General features: G+C 43.5%; 2 protein-coding genes and 1 long non-coding RNA gene across 27 annotated transcripts in view; 1 reads left to right on the top strand and 2 right to left on the bottom strand.

Annotated features, from left to right (window-relative positions):
• Window positions 1–51: 51 nt before the first annotated feature.
• Window positions 52–9,638, bottom strand: LOC109645265 (ras-related protein Rap-2a-like). The gene is made up of 2 exons (XM_069521523.1): window positions 8,952–9,638; window positions 52–1,168 (listed from the first exon to the last, which is right to left on the bottom strand). The coding sequence occupies exons 1-2, from the start codon at window positions 9,263–9,265 to the stop codon at window positions 931–933; spliced, it is 552 nt and encodes a 183-aa protein (XP_069377624.1). The 5' UTR covers window positions 9,266–9,638; the 3' UTR covers window positions 52–930.
• On the top strand, window positions 9,524–12,639 carry LOC138407104 (uncharacterized). Its single transcript, XR_011240545.1, has 2 exons — window positions 9,524–9,648; window positions 10,168–12,639. It is a non-coding gene; the product is annotated as an uncharacterized lncRNA (long non-coding RNA).
• mbnl2 (muscleblind-like splicing regulator 2) overlaps window positions 11,373–15,879 on the bottom strand; it is a 49,284-nt gene continuing 44,777 nt past the window's right edge. For all 25 annotated transcript variants that reach the window (XM_069521490.1, XM_069521496.1, XM_069521494.1 and 22 more), the window contains one exon: window positions 11,373–15,257. In XM_069521490.1, coding sequence (XP_069377591.1) covers window positions 15,133–15,257 — 125 coding nt within the window. In that variant the 3' untranslated portion in view covers window positions 11,373–15,132. The remainder of the gene's footprint in view (window positions 15,258–15,879) is intronic.

The raw sequence follows: 15,879 nt of genomic DNA, 5'->3' as shown, positions 1-15,879 counted from the left end.
AGAGAGACGGAGACATTCAACGACTCCTCTGCAACAAACCAACACGACAAATTTGTGCATAAAGGTTTATTTTTGTTGAAAATAAGTGTTTCTGACATTGACCCACAGACATTTCTGACGTGATTTAAGATAAATGAACTACACACTGACACCGATGTTCACTCCACACAATGAAACAAGGCATTTGTATCGTCTGTAAAGTGTAAAGACAACCGTCCGATGACCGACTGATCGCTCGATTGATCGATCGCCGTCTCTTTGGGTGAGATTGATTGTACTCGATGTCAGCGTGACAGTACGACTCCATGCACACATCCTCCAGAGTAAGTCGACGTTTGGGATCTTTCCCCCAAAGGTGCTGTTTCCTTTTTCTTTTTTTTAGACATTCGTTCATCTGTTCATTCATTCGTCATCAGGCGGGCCCGCTGCACGACTCCCTCACAGTGGTGACATCCCCTCAGATACTCGGTGATTGTTCTTGCACCGTCAAGTCTCCAAAGTGCAATAAAGAAAAACACAAGCAGACGAAAAAACAGTTGCCGATAAAACCTGCTCAGACCTATGGCTGGTTTCCCAAAAAGCTTTGAGCGCTGCGATCCGCTTTATCAATGGCTCTTAAGATGGTTTTGGCACCGTGCTGCTTTTGGGAAACCCAGAAAATTCAACCTTGTAAAATCAGGGAGGACGGTGATGGACGTGGGAGGTCAAGTGGGGAAATCCGCCCTGTGTTATGAGCAGGAATGAAAAGTTGAAATTGAATTAGTCTATTTCTGCTACATGATTTCCTACGTTTCCAACTCAAAGGCCTGAACTTCAAAATAAGTGAAAGCAAGAGCAGATGTTTGCTTTTGAACCCCCCCCCCCCCTCCATCTTCAGTCTAGCTAACGAAGACTTCATCCTAACTGCTGCTCTCCTCCCATCCGTCCCCGCTACTGCACACTGCAGGCGGGGCAGCACGCCTCCCTCCGGTCCGGCAGGGGGCAGAAGTCCATCTGCCTGACGATCTCGGCGAACAGCTCGTCCACCATGGTCTTGCTCTTGGCCGACGTCTCCATGAACGGGCAGCCCCAGTCCTCGGCGAGCGCCTGGCCCTCGCTGGGGGACACTTCCCGCTCGTCCTCCAGGTCCACCTTGTTGCCCACGAGCACCACGGGCACCTGCTGGTACCTGGAAATGACAGAAGACATCAGGTCAAGAGGAGACCCCATTTAACGACAACGACAGGAACTTCCTGATACTGAAAGAGGGAAACACTCAGTAACAATGCGTGTGTGTGTGTTACTGGCCTACATACTGTATTTGTTAGATGCTGAAACAATAAGCGATCGGAACAATGCACAATGGAGCCGCTACATTCAGCTCCAGCTTCCCAGGAGGCCTCCATCCCTGCCCGGGTGTCTAATATCAGCAGGAGGTCCGATTAGAAAACTGTCATCGCAAGAAAACTGGCTCGTTTCAATGCTCTATTTATTCCTGAATACATTAAACTTCCACGTAGCACACGAGCTGTGCATTTACCAGCTTACAATTCGTGTTTAAAATCATTAGCTCTCCACTTTGCGTCTTTTCCATCTTTGCATCTTAGCGGATCAGAAAGCTTTCTCCCCCCCAGCGTGCGGCAGGCGATCCCAGTCCTCTTCCTCATGAGCCATCAATACGAGGAAACCAGGCTGCGGGAGAGTAATGGAACAGGTTATTGAATAATTGAATAAAGCTAATGTGCAGGGAGGAGGTGAAGGTCGGCCTCGGAAACAACTATTTTCTTCTTCATATTTAGATTCGGCTAATGTGTCAGTGGATGAGTAGAAACAGAGTTTTGAGGAGCAAAGATACTTGAAGGGCGGTTTCACTCAAAACACAGATTAAGTAGTGAGGTGTTCCGTGTTTTGTACGGTACACGGATTTGTAAGGGAAGTTTTGGGATGCGCATATTTACCGGGTGAGAACCAAAAACCTGCTCAAATGTGAGATCTGTACGTGCTGCACCTCAGTGATATTTAAATGTTTGGATTTGTTTTGCAAGATTAGGCCGACTTATGTTGCACAGTTTTAGCTGGAAGAGAATATTTATCTTTGATATACTTTTATATTTTCTCGTATTAAATAACATCAGTTTACAGAGGGAAGATATTCTCACTTCAGGTAATGACGCACTCCCCCTCCTAATAGCCTCCAACCATCAGTCATTCATAAGTGCTTTCCGAGCCTGACTTATTGATCTGCTGGTGCTATTGAGAAATGGGCTCTTATCTACAAATTGGTGGCCTCTGCTGCCACTCTACTGAGCCGGGGGAAGAACTGAGGCATGGCGAGGATCTCTGCCAAGCTAGAGGGAGCGGCGTGAAGGACACAGAAGCACCTGCTGAAGTGTCCTTGAGCGAGTCCTTGACCTCTGACCCCCTCCGGAGAAATTCACCAGAGAACTTCTCAAAAAGTGCAAATGATTGAAAATGTGGTGGTGGGCAAACAGGCGAGAAGAGAAAATAGCTCACAAAGGCTCAAATGCTATCGGCTTCCCTGCAGCTTGACATCCCACCCCCCCCGCGGCCATCAGAAGCTGACCTCGGCAGGACGAGCATCTCGCGTTCGGAGAAGCTGGAGTGTGGAGGGTGTGAAGTGTGAACGAGGAGAGCGCCGCGCAGACAAATGCAACCTGACAGCCTCACAGGAGAAACTCTATATATAACTACAAAGACACAGGGAGGGCCAGCGTCTCCGGGGGGGGTGGCGTTGGTGGGAGCATCAAAATACGAGCCCCCCCCTCCCCGATAGATGAGGAGAAAGTGACACTGCTCCACGCAGCATGAGGAAAAGTTGCCCCACAGGGATTCACAGGCTGATATCATGTGTTATTGAGTAACACGTCAGTCAAGTCAGAGGTTAAACAGTGATGTGTTACAGTGCCACGTTTTTCTTTTACCAGGATAATAAAATATAAGTATTATATTTATTTATATATATTTATTTTTACTCCATCGTGATGTATCTTTATATTAAACTTCTCAACAGAACATGAAGTCAGCAGGATTGGCTTCATCTCACCAGGCTACAACATTCAAACACTGTTCCCATACCCCGATGCAAAGAAGCTGATTCTAGAGCACGGACACATGTTAGTCTCTATAATTAATGCTTTTATTTTGAAACTTTAAAGCTGCACTAATCACAATATCATGGAAAGTAAAAATTAAAAGAAACCTGGAAATGGAAAGAAGAAGTGAGCTTCTGTTAAACACTAATTTAATTACCGAAAAATGAACCCACATATTAATGTTAACGTTGCTTTATGTTTATAATAATACCAGATATTTCTTGTAGTGGAGTATGTTTTCACTGGAGTACTTTTACTTCAAATAAATGGTGAATACTTGCATCTCCGTAAAAAGCATCCATGTCTTTAACTGGTGTTTATGCTCTGCCTGTGCTGTATTTACCACACATGCTGTACAAACACAAAGCAGGAGAAAACCATAAACACAACTTGTTACTGGTCCTGCACCAGAGCTGGCAGCCGTGCATTCTGGGAATTACTAGCACACTTGGAGCGTGTTTGGATAGTTGGCTGAAACAAGCGGCTGCATGAATATGCAGATTTTTTTGGTTTGCAAAATGTGGCTGGAGAGAAGTGGCGTTAGATTTATGGAACAGGAAACAGCAGGTGGATGACGGCTTATGAAATTATACAGAGATATGGATATTAAAAAAAATCTGTGGGGAGTCTGAGGTGTTGTCAAAAAAGAATAGAATGATACCGAGAGAATGAAAGTGATGCAGCCCATGTGTTCGGCTACAGGACCCACCTGCTGCATATCTATCGTGTATAAAGACGGACGACATGACAGCCCCTGAAAGTGAAGACATAAATCCTGCCTCCTCCATGTTAGTGGATGGGACCAAACTAAATTGTCAAAGTACACGTTAAATACATGCCAAGTCCAAGGCTCAGATCTGTAGCGAAAAGCCACACGCAGGTCCACATCCAGCCTCCTCACAATTTATGTGGAATCTTGAATAACTTTTGCGTCATTTGACCTTTAAAACACACAACAACCCGTTGCTGTCATTTGTCTCCGCTCTGCAGGGTGTTATTCCAGCTGTTGGGTAAAAGGCAAACACACACAAACCCTCCCACACACACTAACACAGAGCATCAGTGTTTACAACGCAACATTTTCCACTTATCCTCGGGGCACGACAGCCGTATTAATGCTACCTGCTGTGCTAAAATGCTACAGCGACTTCTCTTACCTGTTTTCACGAGGCCCACAGCAACGAGAAACACACTTTACAAATTACAAAAAGAACAGTCAGCGCGAAGCCCCTGCAGCCCTGCGGCCCCCTCTTTCCTCTCCCTGCATCTGCTGTTAATTAATAGCTGGAGCTGCTACAACGTGTGACACAGCTTCACGCTCGAGTCTGCTTGTGCACGACCGGGACAGAGGAATCACAGAACCTATACACTGTAGCGCCTACACTGTGTCAACTCCCAAAGGGTGTTGTACTGCAGGAGAACAAAGATTTTCGAATGTTTCCGAGGCGCTGTGGCGTACAGGGCCGCACGGAGAAGACAGGAAGAAAACAACATAACAAACATTCCTGTGATAAACAGACAAAGAGAGGGCCTGCACAGCAGATGGAGAAGGTCTTCAGAGTCTTTTTTTTTTTTTATGACAAAACCCCAAGCTTCATTTCCATCTTTAATGGTGCAGCCTCAGCGCCTCTATATTTCCTTTACTTCAGATGTAAACACTGGATAGTGACGTATAGGGGGCTCATTAGTTTTCCTGCTGTTCTGAGGAGTTAAACAAAGGAAACAATTCAAGTGAGAAACAAGTGAGAAATAAAAAACGACATAATATGTAACTTCAGCCACTAGGGGTCTGACAATCAAAACAAACCTAGGCTCGTTCACAAAGTCAGTTTGACACAATAAGAGCTGTGGGAATAAGGAAAGGAGCTTCAATGCTTCCTAACTTATCTCCTTTATCATAGGAAACATTGGAGAAAATGCGATCTGAGACCAGGCTACAATGACCTCAATGTGCGAGCTGATGTACAGCCGTGTAGAAAACACATCCACGTTCACCCCCCCGTCGACTTCCTGTTCAACCAAAAATACCTCTCGAACTGATGTTGTCGCACTTTAAATGTTCCGCTGGGATCTGGAATCTAAAGCTGATTATCATCTGAATGTGGGAAGTCCCAGATTGTCAGATCAAAGCAAAGCAATTTTTTCCTGAGGGTGGTCAACACACAATTCTGTTTGTGAAGTTTTAAGGGAAACAAAACGAATATTTTTGCAGCACAAATTAAGCTTTTTTTCTGACTTTTCTAATATTTTAGTTTTTTGTTGTGAGATATTTATGTTTTTGGTTTTATAAAACAACCTGGGAAAGTAATATTACTCTTAGATTGGTTTGGACCAATGCACAGATGTGTTTCCAGATATCTGCTAACGCCTACGAGTCGTGATAAATGGCGTCGTATGGTGAGAACACTTAGCGCAGTAAATATGTTAAGTCCCAGCACTTTACACACCAACAATGAGCACTTTGCTGGTGGCTCTTCTACCCTCATGTTTTCAACAACTCTCTCCCTTCCCCCCCGATGGCGAAGGCTAAAAGCCTGAGGTTGGGAGGTTGCTTTGTACCTATACACCAAAGTGGCCCCTGGGAAACGTAGTTTTCATCGCACCACCCTTGCTCCCACTCAGCGGTGCGTGATGGTCACCCCCTGCTATTAGACACAGCATCAGTGCAGCGTGGAAACGTGCTTCCTCCTCCTCCTCCTCCTAACATGCAAGAGAGGAGATCACTGGGCGACACCCAGATGTTGTCTGCACTGATAGCAAGGGGGTCTGTGGAGTAATATGAGTTTTTTGTGTAGTATTTTAGCACAAGTATACACTAATTATATACCTATATAACAAAAAGCACACATTTCATCACAGTAGAATGTATGATGGGCGGATCCTTCTCAGGCCAACATATCCCAGGATTCATTGCTCTTCGGTGACAAACACAAAAAAGATAATGGCAGCAGAAAGCAACAAGACCAAAACATCCGATGCTTACACTTTGAAATGGAAGTATCAGGCTTCCACTCAACCTAACAGCTAATAGTACACAACAAACCCAGAGGCAGTAAAAGCATCGGGAAATACACTTAGTCCTTTGTTGCAGACGGTTAGAAGAGAAGATTGATTCCTTGTAAAGACGAGTCGCTGCAGTAGAGGTCATACATCCCGTCTCCACCATGGTAATTGATGGGACATGGACAAAACTCAAAATACACGTCTGCGGTTTAACATCATGATTGACAGTTGATACTGACTCAAGATCGGGTCGAGCATGTTTATCGGCAGGAACATGCGACTGAGGGTCCGCCCCTCAATCACTACTGCACAGAGGAGGATGGTGGCGCTTTCGCTTCATTTCTGGATAGTGGGAGCATCAAACTTGTCATCTGTCAGTAAGACGGCTAATTGGTGCATGAATTCAAACCACTTCCTCAAATAGTCTTTCCTGCTTCTCGCTGCACTTTCACAAATCAAGTCGACAGTGATATGTGGACTCGTGCAAGGCAAGAACAGCCTGTCTCAGCAAGAGGCCGTGGCTCGGAGCCACCTGCACCACACACAGCACAATAACATATAGGGTCTCACTTCTTTCTCATGCTTCCCACCCCCCCACAAAGAGCCGTGCATAAGCATTCTGGTTTATATGGCTCCCTATAATGGAGGCCTGATGTCTTCTTGGCTTCCAACCCAACACAACTCTCATTAAGTTCCTGTGAGTGGGCACATGTTGTATCTCTTTGTGGTTCCTGCTGCTGGATCAGCAAGAAGTTTGGGAGGAGGCCGATCTCCTGAAGACAGCTAATGGCAACCAGGAGGTGTTTTTATTAACAATGGGCATCAAGAGGATTGAGTCAGTGTGTTTAACTGACCAGATGAGCCTGTTTTGCAATCCTTAACACGTACATACACTACACTCGTGGCACAGGTTCATTGTATATATGGATTATTAGCTGTATTACTTTTTTTTTTTTTTGCTTAGCAACAATTATAAGTCGTTTATAAAAAATTATTACCTGTGAGTTTTCTGTAGTCAGTAATTAATCACAAATCTTAAAATGATAATATATTTTTCGGTCACTGTGAAATGTTCAAGAGAATTTATTTATTCACAGGTTTGCATGTAGAGAGACAATCCCTGCTTCCAACGCAGAGCAGTGTGAAATAAAAGTATGAATTATTTACACACACACACTTGAGGACAGTGGCGGCTGGTGCAGTGTAGGAAGCTGCTCTGGGTGGCGGCGACAGAGCAGTTTTATCCCATCATTATATTATTCATTTCAAAGGAGTTCCCTCATGCATCCGTCCCTGCTGCGGCTCGACGGCCGTGACGCTCTGCTGCTTCCACTCAGCCTGTGACGTCTGAGCCACACAGGAGCGTTCGCCTCACTCCCGAGGACGCGGCTGGAAAAGCACTGCACCAAACTCTAAACATCAAATCATAAATTATTGTAAGACAATATGCAGCGAGGTAAATAAATGTGTCACGGCCTTGAGTGATGTTCAGAAAACATGTGACTGATGAAAAGGAGGCGACTGAGGGAGGAGAAATCCACAAGTACTGACTCGGATCAGATTACACCTTCTCCCCACGAGTACTAAAATTGAATTGGTCTTTCAATTTTCTCAGAGGAGACGTCATGAACTTCAGTCGCTTTGTTGTGAGAAAATACTCCAGGTCCAGTGGGTTTGGGGTCAAACAGGAAGTCCTCCATTGTACCACCAAAATTTGTCGAGTTTTTCCTTAAGTCAGGCTCCACCCACACCGCAAATATTCAAGGAAGAGGGTCGGGTAGTGTTTGTGTAATCCTGCTCATGAAGAAACAAACTCAGATGAATACCGATCAATGTAACGGGCTACTGGACTCTCTGATACTTAAATTGAATGTTTTTGTATTGTATTTCTAATCATTTGAGGCTTTTATTTTGATCGTTGACATTCATGAGCAGCGACGTCTCGAGCCAAGTGGACCAGGCCCAGGACGTCCTGATGTAGGGGCATTTTTTCAACTTTAAAATACAAAGTAAAGCTGAAATCTAGGATTGTAACTGTATCATAAATCACAGACACAAAGGCTTCAACTCAAGTGATTTCTAAAGCTAATACTCTTCTGCCATTGTTGCTCATGTGACCTAATTATATAAAAAAAACTCTCCTCCTGCAACCTGTGATATATAATCATGCATATATACACACATCTATAAAAGCTCTTCTTCCACTCTGCCTGTCTCTGTCCTGAGATGAGCTCAGTGGGTTTGTTGAGTAATGGACGGCGCTGATCGGAGCCAGAGTTAGTCATGTGAGCGAGAATATCAAACCCAGCTGGAGTTCAGAGGGTTGATGTGTGACAGGTGAGCCGCAGATGGGCTCTTATGAGGAACATATGAGCCGGTCGCAGATTCTCACGAAGGAGAGGGAAGAGGAGAGGAAGAGGGGGGGGCGGTTTGAGATCACTCGAGTTAAAAAGAAGAAGTAGGTTTTTTCTATCCATCCATCCATCTGTCTGTCTATCTGTCTGTCTGTCTGTCTGTCTGTCTGTCCATCCGTCCATCCATCCATGTTTTTGGTGCTTTCCAAGTAGGGGTTCACTTTTAGGGGCTCTCGGGAGGTTCCAGGGGGAACTACAGCAAGATTACAAATGGCTCAACAGCTTCATTTCACTGTTTCATTTCTAAATACATTAAAATATCGTATACAAATATAAAAAATAATGTGATGTAAGGATTCGATTCAAATATTATGATTGTAACTTTTTCAAAACCATCTTGTGGGAGCCAGGAAGTAGCTAAGGGGCCTAAAACATTTCCCATCACCCTTTGTCTTTGAGAGTATTTATATTAGACTAGACAGTAAAGAGGACAGTATCTCACCTCTTCACCCGGATGATCTGGTCTCTCATGGGCTTGATGTCCTGGAAACTTTGCTGGTTGACCAGGCTGTAGACCAGGATGAAGCCCTGGCCGTTCCTGATGTAGAGGTCCCTCATGGAGGCGAACTGCTCGGTGCCGGCCGTGTCCAGGATCTCTAGCACGGACGGGGAGGAGTCCACCTCGATCTCCTTTCTGTAGAAATCCTCGATGGTGGGGTCGTACTTCTCGATGAATGTCCCGGTGACGAACTGCACGGTGAGGGCGGACTTGCCCACGCCGCCGCTGCCCAGCACCACCACCTTATACTCCCGCATCGCGCTCCGGCATGTGCAGGGGGAACCAAGGCGTCAGCGGCGGCTAGAAGAGACGCATCCCCGCGCACAGGAGCCTGGACTCGGGCTAGGCGCGGTGGATCCTCCGGTGGGTGATGAGCCGAGACAGACTCACTGAGATGTTCCCACGCTACCTCGAAGGGACACCATTCCACAGGCATCCATAATGCAATAAGGCGTGGTACAAATAAGATCGGCTATTATTAGAAACCACCGGACGGCGCATCTTTTGCTGTGCCGGCCGGACAGCGGGCTAGCGCCGCATTTCTCTGCTGCAAGAGCCGGCTTCGTCCTGGAGGAGACAACAGTGGGAATCCACGCCTCTGGAACTGCTGCATCCCCCGGATCCGTCTATTTCCTGGACGGTATGGGAGGTGATCAGTGCCACGCACACACACACACACACACACACACACACACACACACACACACACACACACACACACACACACACACACACACACACACAGCAGAGGGTGGGCAGGGGTGGATGCACAATCATGGAATTTGCTGCGGTGTGTTTGAGCATAAAACAGGAAAATGATTGTACAATATGAAAAATAGATATTTACAGTTTGAAGTATTACAGTGTGACCGTTATTGGCCACAGAAAGTTTAAGTGTTGGAAACACTTCCTCCTTCTTTATTATTATTCAAAGCATTTCCTGCAGATTTATCATTTTAAACCTCTTATATTTCACCTGTTATACTACAATTCTATTCAATCTCTTTTATTTTGCTTGAAAATTGTTTTCTTTTTATTTTGTCTGTTGGTTTTAATGTCCCTGTACACCCCCCACTGAATCAATCTATCTATTTATCCATCTATCCATCTATCTAGTTTAGTCAAAAACTCTGTTTCTGTCCTAACGTCTGATGGACAGGAATCGTCTGGCTGCTGGAGGTCTGTGTCACTCTGGTGCACACTCATGCTGCTGTTCATTGGGCCGTGCGCTGAGACATGTGATGATGTCATCGTTCTCTCCAGGAAGGTCTCTGCAGTTGCCGTGGAAACTAGGTCAAGCGCCCATTCCAGGTGAGAGATGAGTCTCCTGCACTCGCCCATCAGCAAGGTCATGAGGAGTCTCAGCACGTATTAGTGAGTCAGGGGGCTCCCCTTTAAATGGGTCTTAGCATGAGTGACCTCTATCCATCTATCTGTCTATCTATCCATCTATCTATCTGTTTATCTATCTATCAGTCTATCTGTTTATCTATCTATCTATCTATCTGTTTATCTATCTATCAGTCTATCTGTTTATCTATCTATCCGTCTATCTGTTTATCTATCTATCAGTCTATCTGTTTATCTATCTATCTATCTATCAATCTATCTATCTATCCGTCTATCTGTTTATCTATCTATCAGTCTATCTGTTTATCCATCTATCTGTCTATCAATCTATCTATCTATCCGTCTATCTGTTTATCTATCTATCAGGCTATCTGTTTATCCATCTATCAGTCTGTCCGTCTGTCTATCTATGAGTCTATCTATGAGTCTATCTATCTGTCTGTCTATCTATCAGTCTTTCTATCTCTTTATCTATCTATCTATCTATCCGTCTATCTGTTTATCAGTCTATCTATCAGTCTATCTGTTTATCTATCTATCTGTCTATCTGTTTATCTATCTATCTATCCGTCTATCTGTTTATCAGTCTATCAGTCTATCTGTTTATCTATCTATCAATCTATCTGTCTATCAATCTATCTATCTATCAGTCTATCTGTTTATCTATCTATCAGTCTATCTGTCTGTCTGTCTATCTATCTATCAGTCTGTCTGTCTATCAGTCTATCTATCTATCAGTCTATCTGTTTATCTATCTATCAGTCTATCTGTCTGTCTATCTATCTATCAGTCTGTCTGTCTATCAGTCTATCTGTTTATCTATCTATAAAACTAAAATATTTCCTGTTGACCTTTTTTCAAACTCCAAAACCACTAAAAGTTGGTTTGTAAAGCACCTAAAAACAAACATGTGCCATTTCTAAAATGTGAAGGTGGATGAGATCTTTGAATAAACACAATGCATGTTTTACATGTAGATGATGTAACATTTTAAATAAAGAACAGACCCAGAAATCCTTTGATTTTCTTTATTTCTGTCTTCCAATAGATTTTACACTATCTCGCTGGAACCAAAGGAACATTGGACTATAGAAACATAAAATAGCACAAAATATATGCAAAAGAATACATTAAGAAACGATTACATTGAAACTATAAATCCGATGAGGGTCAATTTATCTTGGCTGCACTGCAACATCGATGGCACAGGCAGTCACCGCCCGTCACCTGCAGTCTCCACTGTAGTGCCCTCTGCTGGCTAAAGCTGTGAGTTACAAATCCAAACTGTTCCATTGTGAGGCAATGGGACAAAAATAAAAAGATGTCACTACAGATTTTTGGGAGACCGGAGGTAACGTTCAGGAGACTGTTCACTCTGCTGCAGTCGCCGTCTTTTGGCCAACTTAAAAAATTTTGATATAAAGGTTCGGAATTAAATCGAGGAGGGATTCGGGGAGAGAGACGCCTTCACGTCTCTTTGAATAAATTTCATTAAGAGCTTTTAAAAACAGAAAACCTTCAAGCACGATGGACTCAAGATAAGGCAAAGTGTTTGGATAAGCTGAGTCTGCTCAGTTGGCCAACTGCTCAGAAAGTGCTTACATGTTCTTTTCTTCTTTTTTTGTTTTAAAACCATCATCAGTCAATCACCGCCGACACATTTCTAAAAACATCACGTCTCAAGAAGATTCCATACACAGGGGCATCGTGGGTAACCAATTGAGGACGTGTTGTGTACAGACGTGTGTTTTTTTTCACTAGTAACATTCAGTATCATTTAGTAAGAAAAGAAAAAAAAGATTGTTTTTCCCATGCAACATGTTGAATTAAAGTTATTCACCGTGTGTTATCTGCTTTTGATTGATAAACAGATTTGTTGTAGTAGCAGAGGAAACAAACAAAAAAAAAAACAGATCACATCTTTAAACATTATGAAAAGTGCAATCCTTAACTCTAGTGATACATACGCCTCGAATAAAATGTCTCAGAGTGGAACCTCAAGGTCCTTTGTCAGGGGAGGAGCTGTACATCTCAACTTATTAATTTATAGATTATTTAGTTCTTATATATATATATATTTATATATATAATCTATGTAACATTGATGACTTTTAATCTATTTAAGTGTTACGGTCACAGCACTACAGAGGCTGTTATTCGCTAATGAAAATATTAGGTCATTGTCGTAATCTCAGTGAAGAATAAGAAATGTTCGTATCTTCTTTACAATCTACCGTGTGTACAGTGTTCTAGCAAAAAAAAAGAAAAAAAAAAGAAGAAACTTAACAATGTCATTTACAAAAATACCGAACTTTAGTAATTGCAACATTTGGTTGCCACAGCAACAACTTAATATTGTTATGAAATACTATTATACTAGAGTGAAAAGTACATCTTTTTTGAAATTTTATTCTCTTTTTTTTTTGGTAAAATGTCATCTATACAATAAACATTTTTTTTTTCCAACAACACAGACGAGTCTATAACTATGCTCATTACTGCGACACCGTGATTTTTTAATTTTTTTATCAATGACAAGGCAAGAGAGATCCAGTAGCTTTCTATTGGCGGGTCGACTTTTTTAAACGCCGCCCCGCCCCCCGACTTCTCATTCGCTGACCTGACAGGTTAGACCTTGAAATGACCAACCGTGCAGTGACGTAGCACAGCTCAATAAATTACATTCATCTCAAAATAGAATAGTTTACAACATTTCTTTTTTTCCAACTAAAATTTGACCAAGAGTAACACAAGATAAATTACAACAAAATAGAAGCTTTCACCACCTGCCACGGATATTACACACGAATCAAAACAAAAAAGAAATTCACGTGGAGACGAGTCGATGTGAAAATGCGGAAACTCGAGTGAGGCGTTTCCGAAAAGGTCTGATTGTGGATTGTCAATGTTAATCAAGCACCATGAAATTACATCAGATTTTTTTTGAAAAAGAAAAAGGAGAATAAAATTTAGTATAATGAGTTCGAACAGGCTAAAGAGGGTCTCAAATAATAAAATAACACTTTATGATCTAAACGTGATTGTTCTGGGGGGTGGAGGTGGTGGTGGGGGTTTATGGGGGGGGTCGTAACATACCTCGATAGGAGACACAACACAAAATTTTAAATAACTTTGAATATATTTCTAAAACTATGAATATAAACTCTCAAAATAAGAGACACCTTACATACATTACACAGTTTACAATACATGTTTTTTTTTTCTCACTCACGTTCCTCATGTAAACTACTCAAACCATGGTAAGAAACAATGGTACACCATGAAAGTCACCAAACATTCTACAAAGCTATGTTTTGATTTGTCGTTTCTTCAACTTCTTTTTGTTTTCGTCACTTCGTTAAGTCACTTGTGATGTCGACGAAGCGGAGACCGCCTCCGGGAACTGAGAAAGTGTGATGTTATTTCCCCGGGAAAAAAAAAAGGTCCATGTTCTGACGGTGTGTGTTTGCGTCTGTGACTTTTAGTGATACACTCCGGATGCACGTGTTGTTGAGTCGATGAGCATTTTTTAGGCACTTCTACGAGTTTTCTAAAATGGAACAGGATTATCGGTGATAGTAGGGTTGGACAGGACAACCGACGGTCACAGATAGCCCTCCAGTCGAAGTTCAAGTCATCTTTTTTTGTTTTTGTTTTTTTTTCTTGACGAGCGTCGTCAAATGCACCGTTTTTTGTTTAGTCTTAGCACTTAAATCCTTCACCCACCCCTCGAAAAGACTCTCTACCAGGCCTGGTGTTGTCGTCACCTGCTAGACCTCGCCTCAAGTCCCAGTCTGCCGGCAGACCATCAGTCTCCAGATACGAAACACACACATATACACACACACACACACACACACACACAAGGCTTGGTATGTCTGGGACGAACCATCAAGCTTTGTTAAGCCCTTGGCACAGACCCGAGCCTTTAGGCTTTTCAGTAATGGCCACAACTATCTTCTGTCAACACTGGGCACTGTCTTCCCCTGTTCCTGACTGCATGCAAAAATCCGTGCACAATCTACCCCACTGCTCCTCCTCGACAAAGAGCCGAACCCAGCGTCGAAACAAATAAAGGGCGCGTTCCAAGCAGCTTCTCGCTATGGCAAAAGAAAACAAAAGAGAAGAATTTGTCTGGGTGCTAGTGTGGCTCTTTTTTTATTCGGGCGGCGGTGATTCCATCGACCTCTCCCGAGCCGCGACTTTGGCAAGATGGTTTCCTGGGATGAGAAGTTGGCGAAAGGGGAGGGGCAAGGCGGGGAGGATGAGCTTCATCATGGCATCGTAACAGCTTCTGGGGCGGGTGAGGGCTGCGGAGGGACCCTCGCAGGGGACAGTCACATGTTGAGGACACACGAGCCTGTCTGCCCCCAGGGACATTCATCTTCATGGCGAGAAAAAAGCAAAGACCGCAAGACTTTTGAAAACCCCTCGCCGAGTGCGTCGGTGTGGCTGTGCACGGGTTTCCTGTGACTCTTCCTGTTTTTTCATACAGTGCAAATCAAGCATCTTGATTCTTTTACTAACCAAAGGGGGTGAACGTTGTTGTGCAGAGGTTTTTAGAATAAATATGAAAGAGAGGGGGGTCGACGGTACTTTGGGAGAACATTTGTTAAAATGACCTCTATAGTGTGTCTGCTATAATACATAAGAATATTTTTGACTTTTTCATGTTAATAGTTTTTTTTCTAGCAATACATACAGTATATATCTTTTTTCTGTGTGTGTTTCACCGGCACTGCAGTTCGTATGGTTAAATTGAAGTGTTACACTCTTAGCATGCAGGTTGCTGGACCTCTATGGGAGAGGTCAGGTAGTATTTACACTGGGGCTGTTTTGGGTTTCCTAGTGCAGCTTTGTGACACTCCATTCCCATCCTGACGCTTATTTCAGGATAATCTGCAGGAGGGAGACAGAAGAGGGGAAAGAAGTGAGCGAAAACAACGAATTTAGTTCATTTACTCACATGTAAAATATCAAGTAATACACTGTGTTCAAAGTCTACACTACCACGACTGTGTGACAGTGAATTAAAAGATAAAAACATACTGAAGAAGGATAAGAAGATGAAGAAGAAGAGGAAGAAGGAGGGGAGGAAGAGGAGTAAGGGGAAGAAGAAGAGGAGGAGGAGGAATAAGAAGAAGAAGAGGAGGAGTGAGAAGAAGCAGGAGTAAAAGAAAGAGGAAGATGAAGACAAGGAGGAGGAAGAAGAAAAAGAGGAAGAGGACAAAGAGGAGGAGGAGGAAGGGGAAGAGGGAAGAGGAGAAGAAGAGGGGGCAGGCAGAAGAACAAAGCTGCTTGTTAACAGACGATGAGACAGAAGCCACTGGTCACACACACACACACACCACAGACTGAGTGATGTGCACAGACAGCACAACATGCTCCAGAGCGCAGTATGGAAATCTGAGTGAAAATGAAATGTGTCAGACAGGTGGGGTCAGCAAGATGTGAAGGTGAACACCCCCCACCCCTCTGGCAGCACAGGCGGGTAAAAACAAACGCTAAGAACTGTTCGGCG

This window comes from Paralichthys olivaceus, chromosome 24 (genome assembly GCF_024713975.1).
Source record: "Paralichthys olivaceus isolate ysfri-2021 chromosome 24, ASM2471397v2, whole genome shotgun sequence".
Classification (NCBI taxonomy): Eukaryota; Metazoa; Chordata; class Actinopteri; order Pleuronectiformes; family Paralichthyidae; genus Paralichthys; species Paralichthys olivaceus.
The sequence above is the reverse complement of the archived record's forward strand: the minus strand, read 5'-3'. Positions and strand labels throughout refer to the sequence as shown.

What these genes read in the sequence shown, in the direction of transcription:
- LOC109645265 (XM_069521523.1), bottom strand. Translation starts at nt 9,265, where the DNA reads ATGCGGGAGTATAAGGTGGTGGTGCTGGGCAGCGGCGGCGTGGGCAAG. An exon ending in CAGATCATCCGGGTGAAGAG is followed by an intron (nt 1,169 to 8,951) that starts GTGAGATACTGT and finishes TGTCATTTCCAG; the next exon opens with GTACCAGCAGGTGCCCGTGG.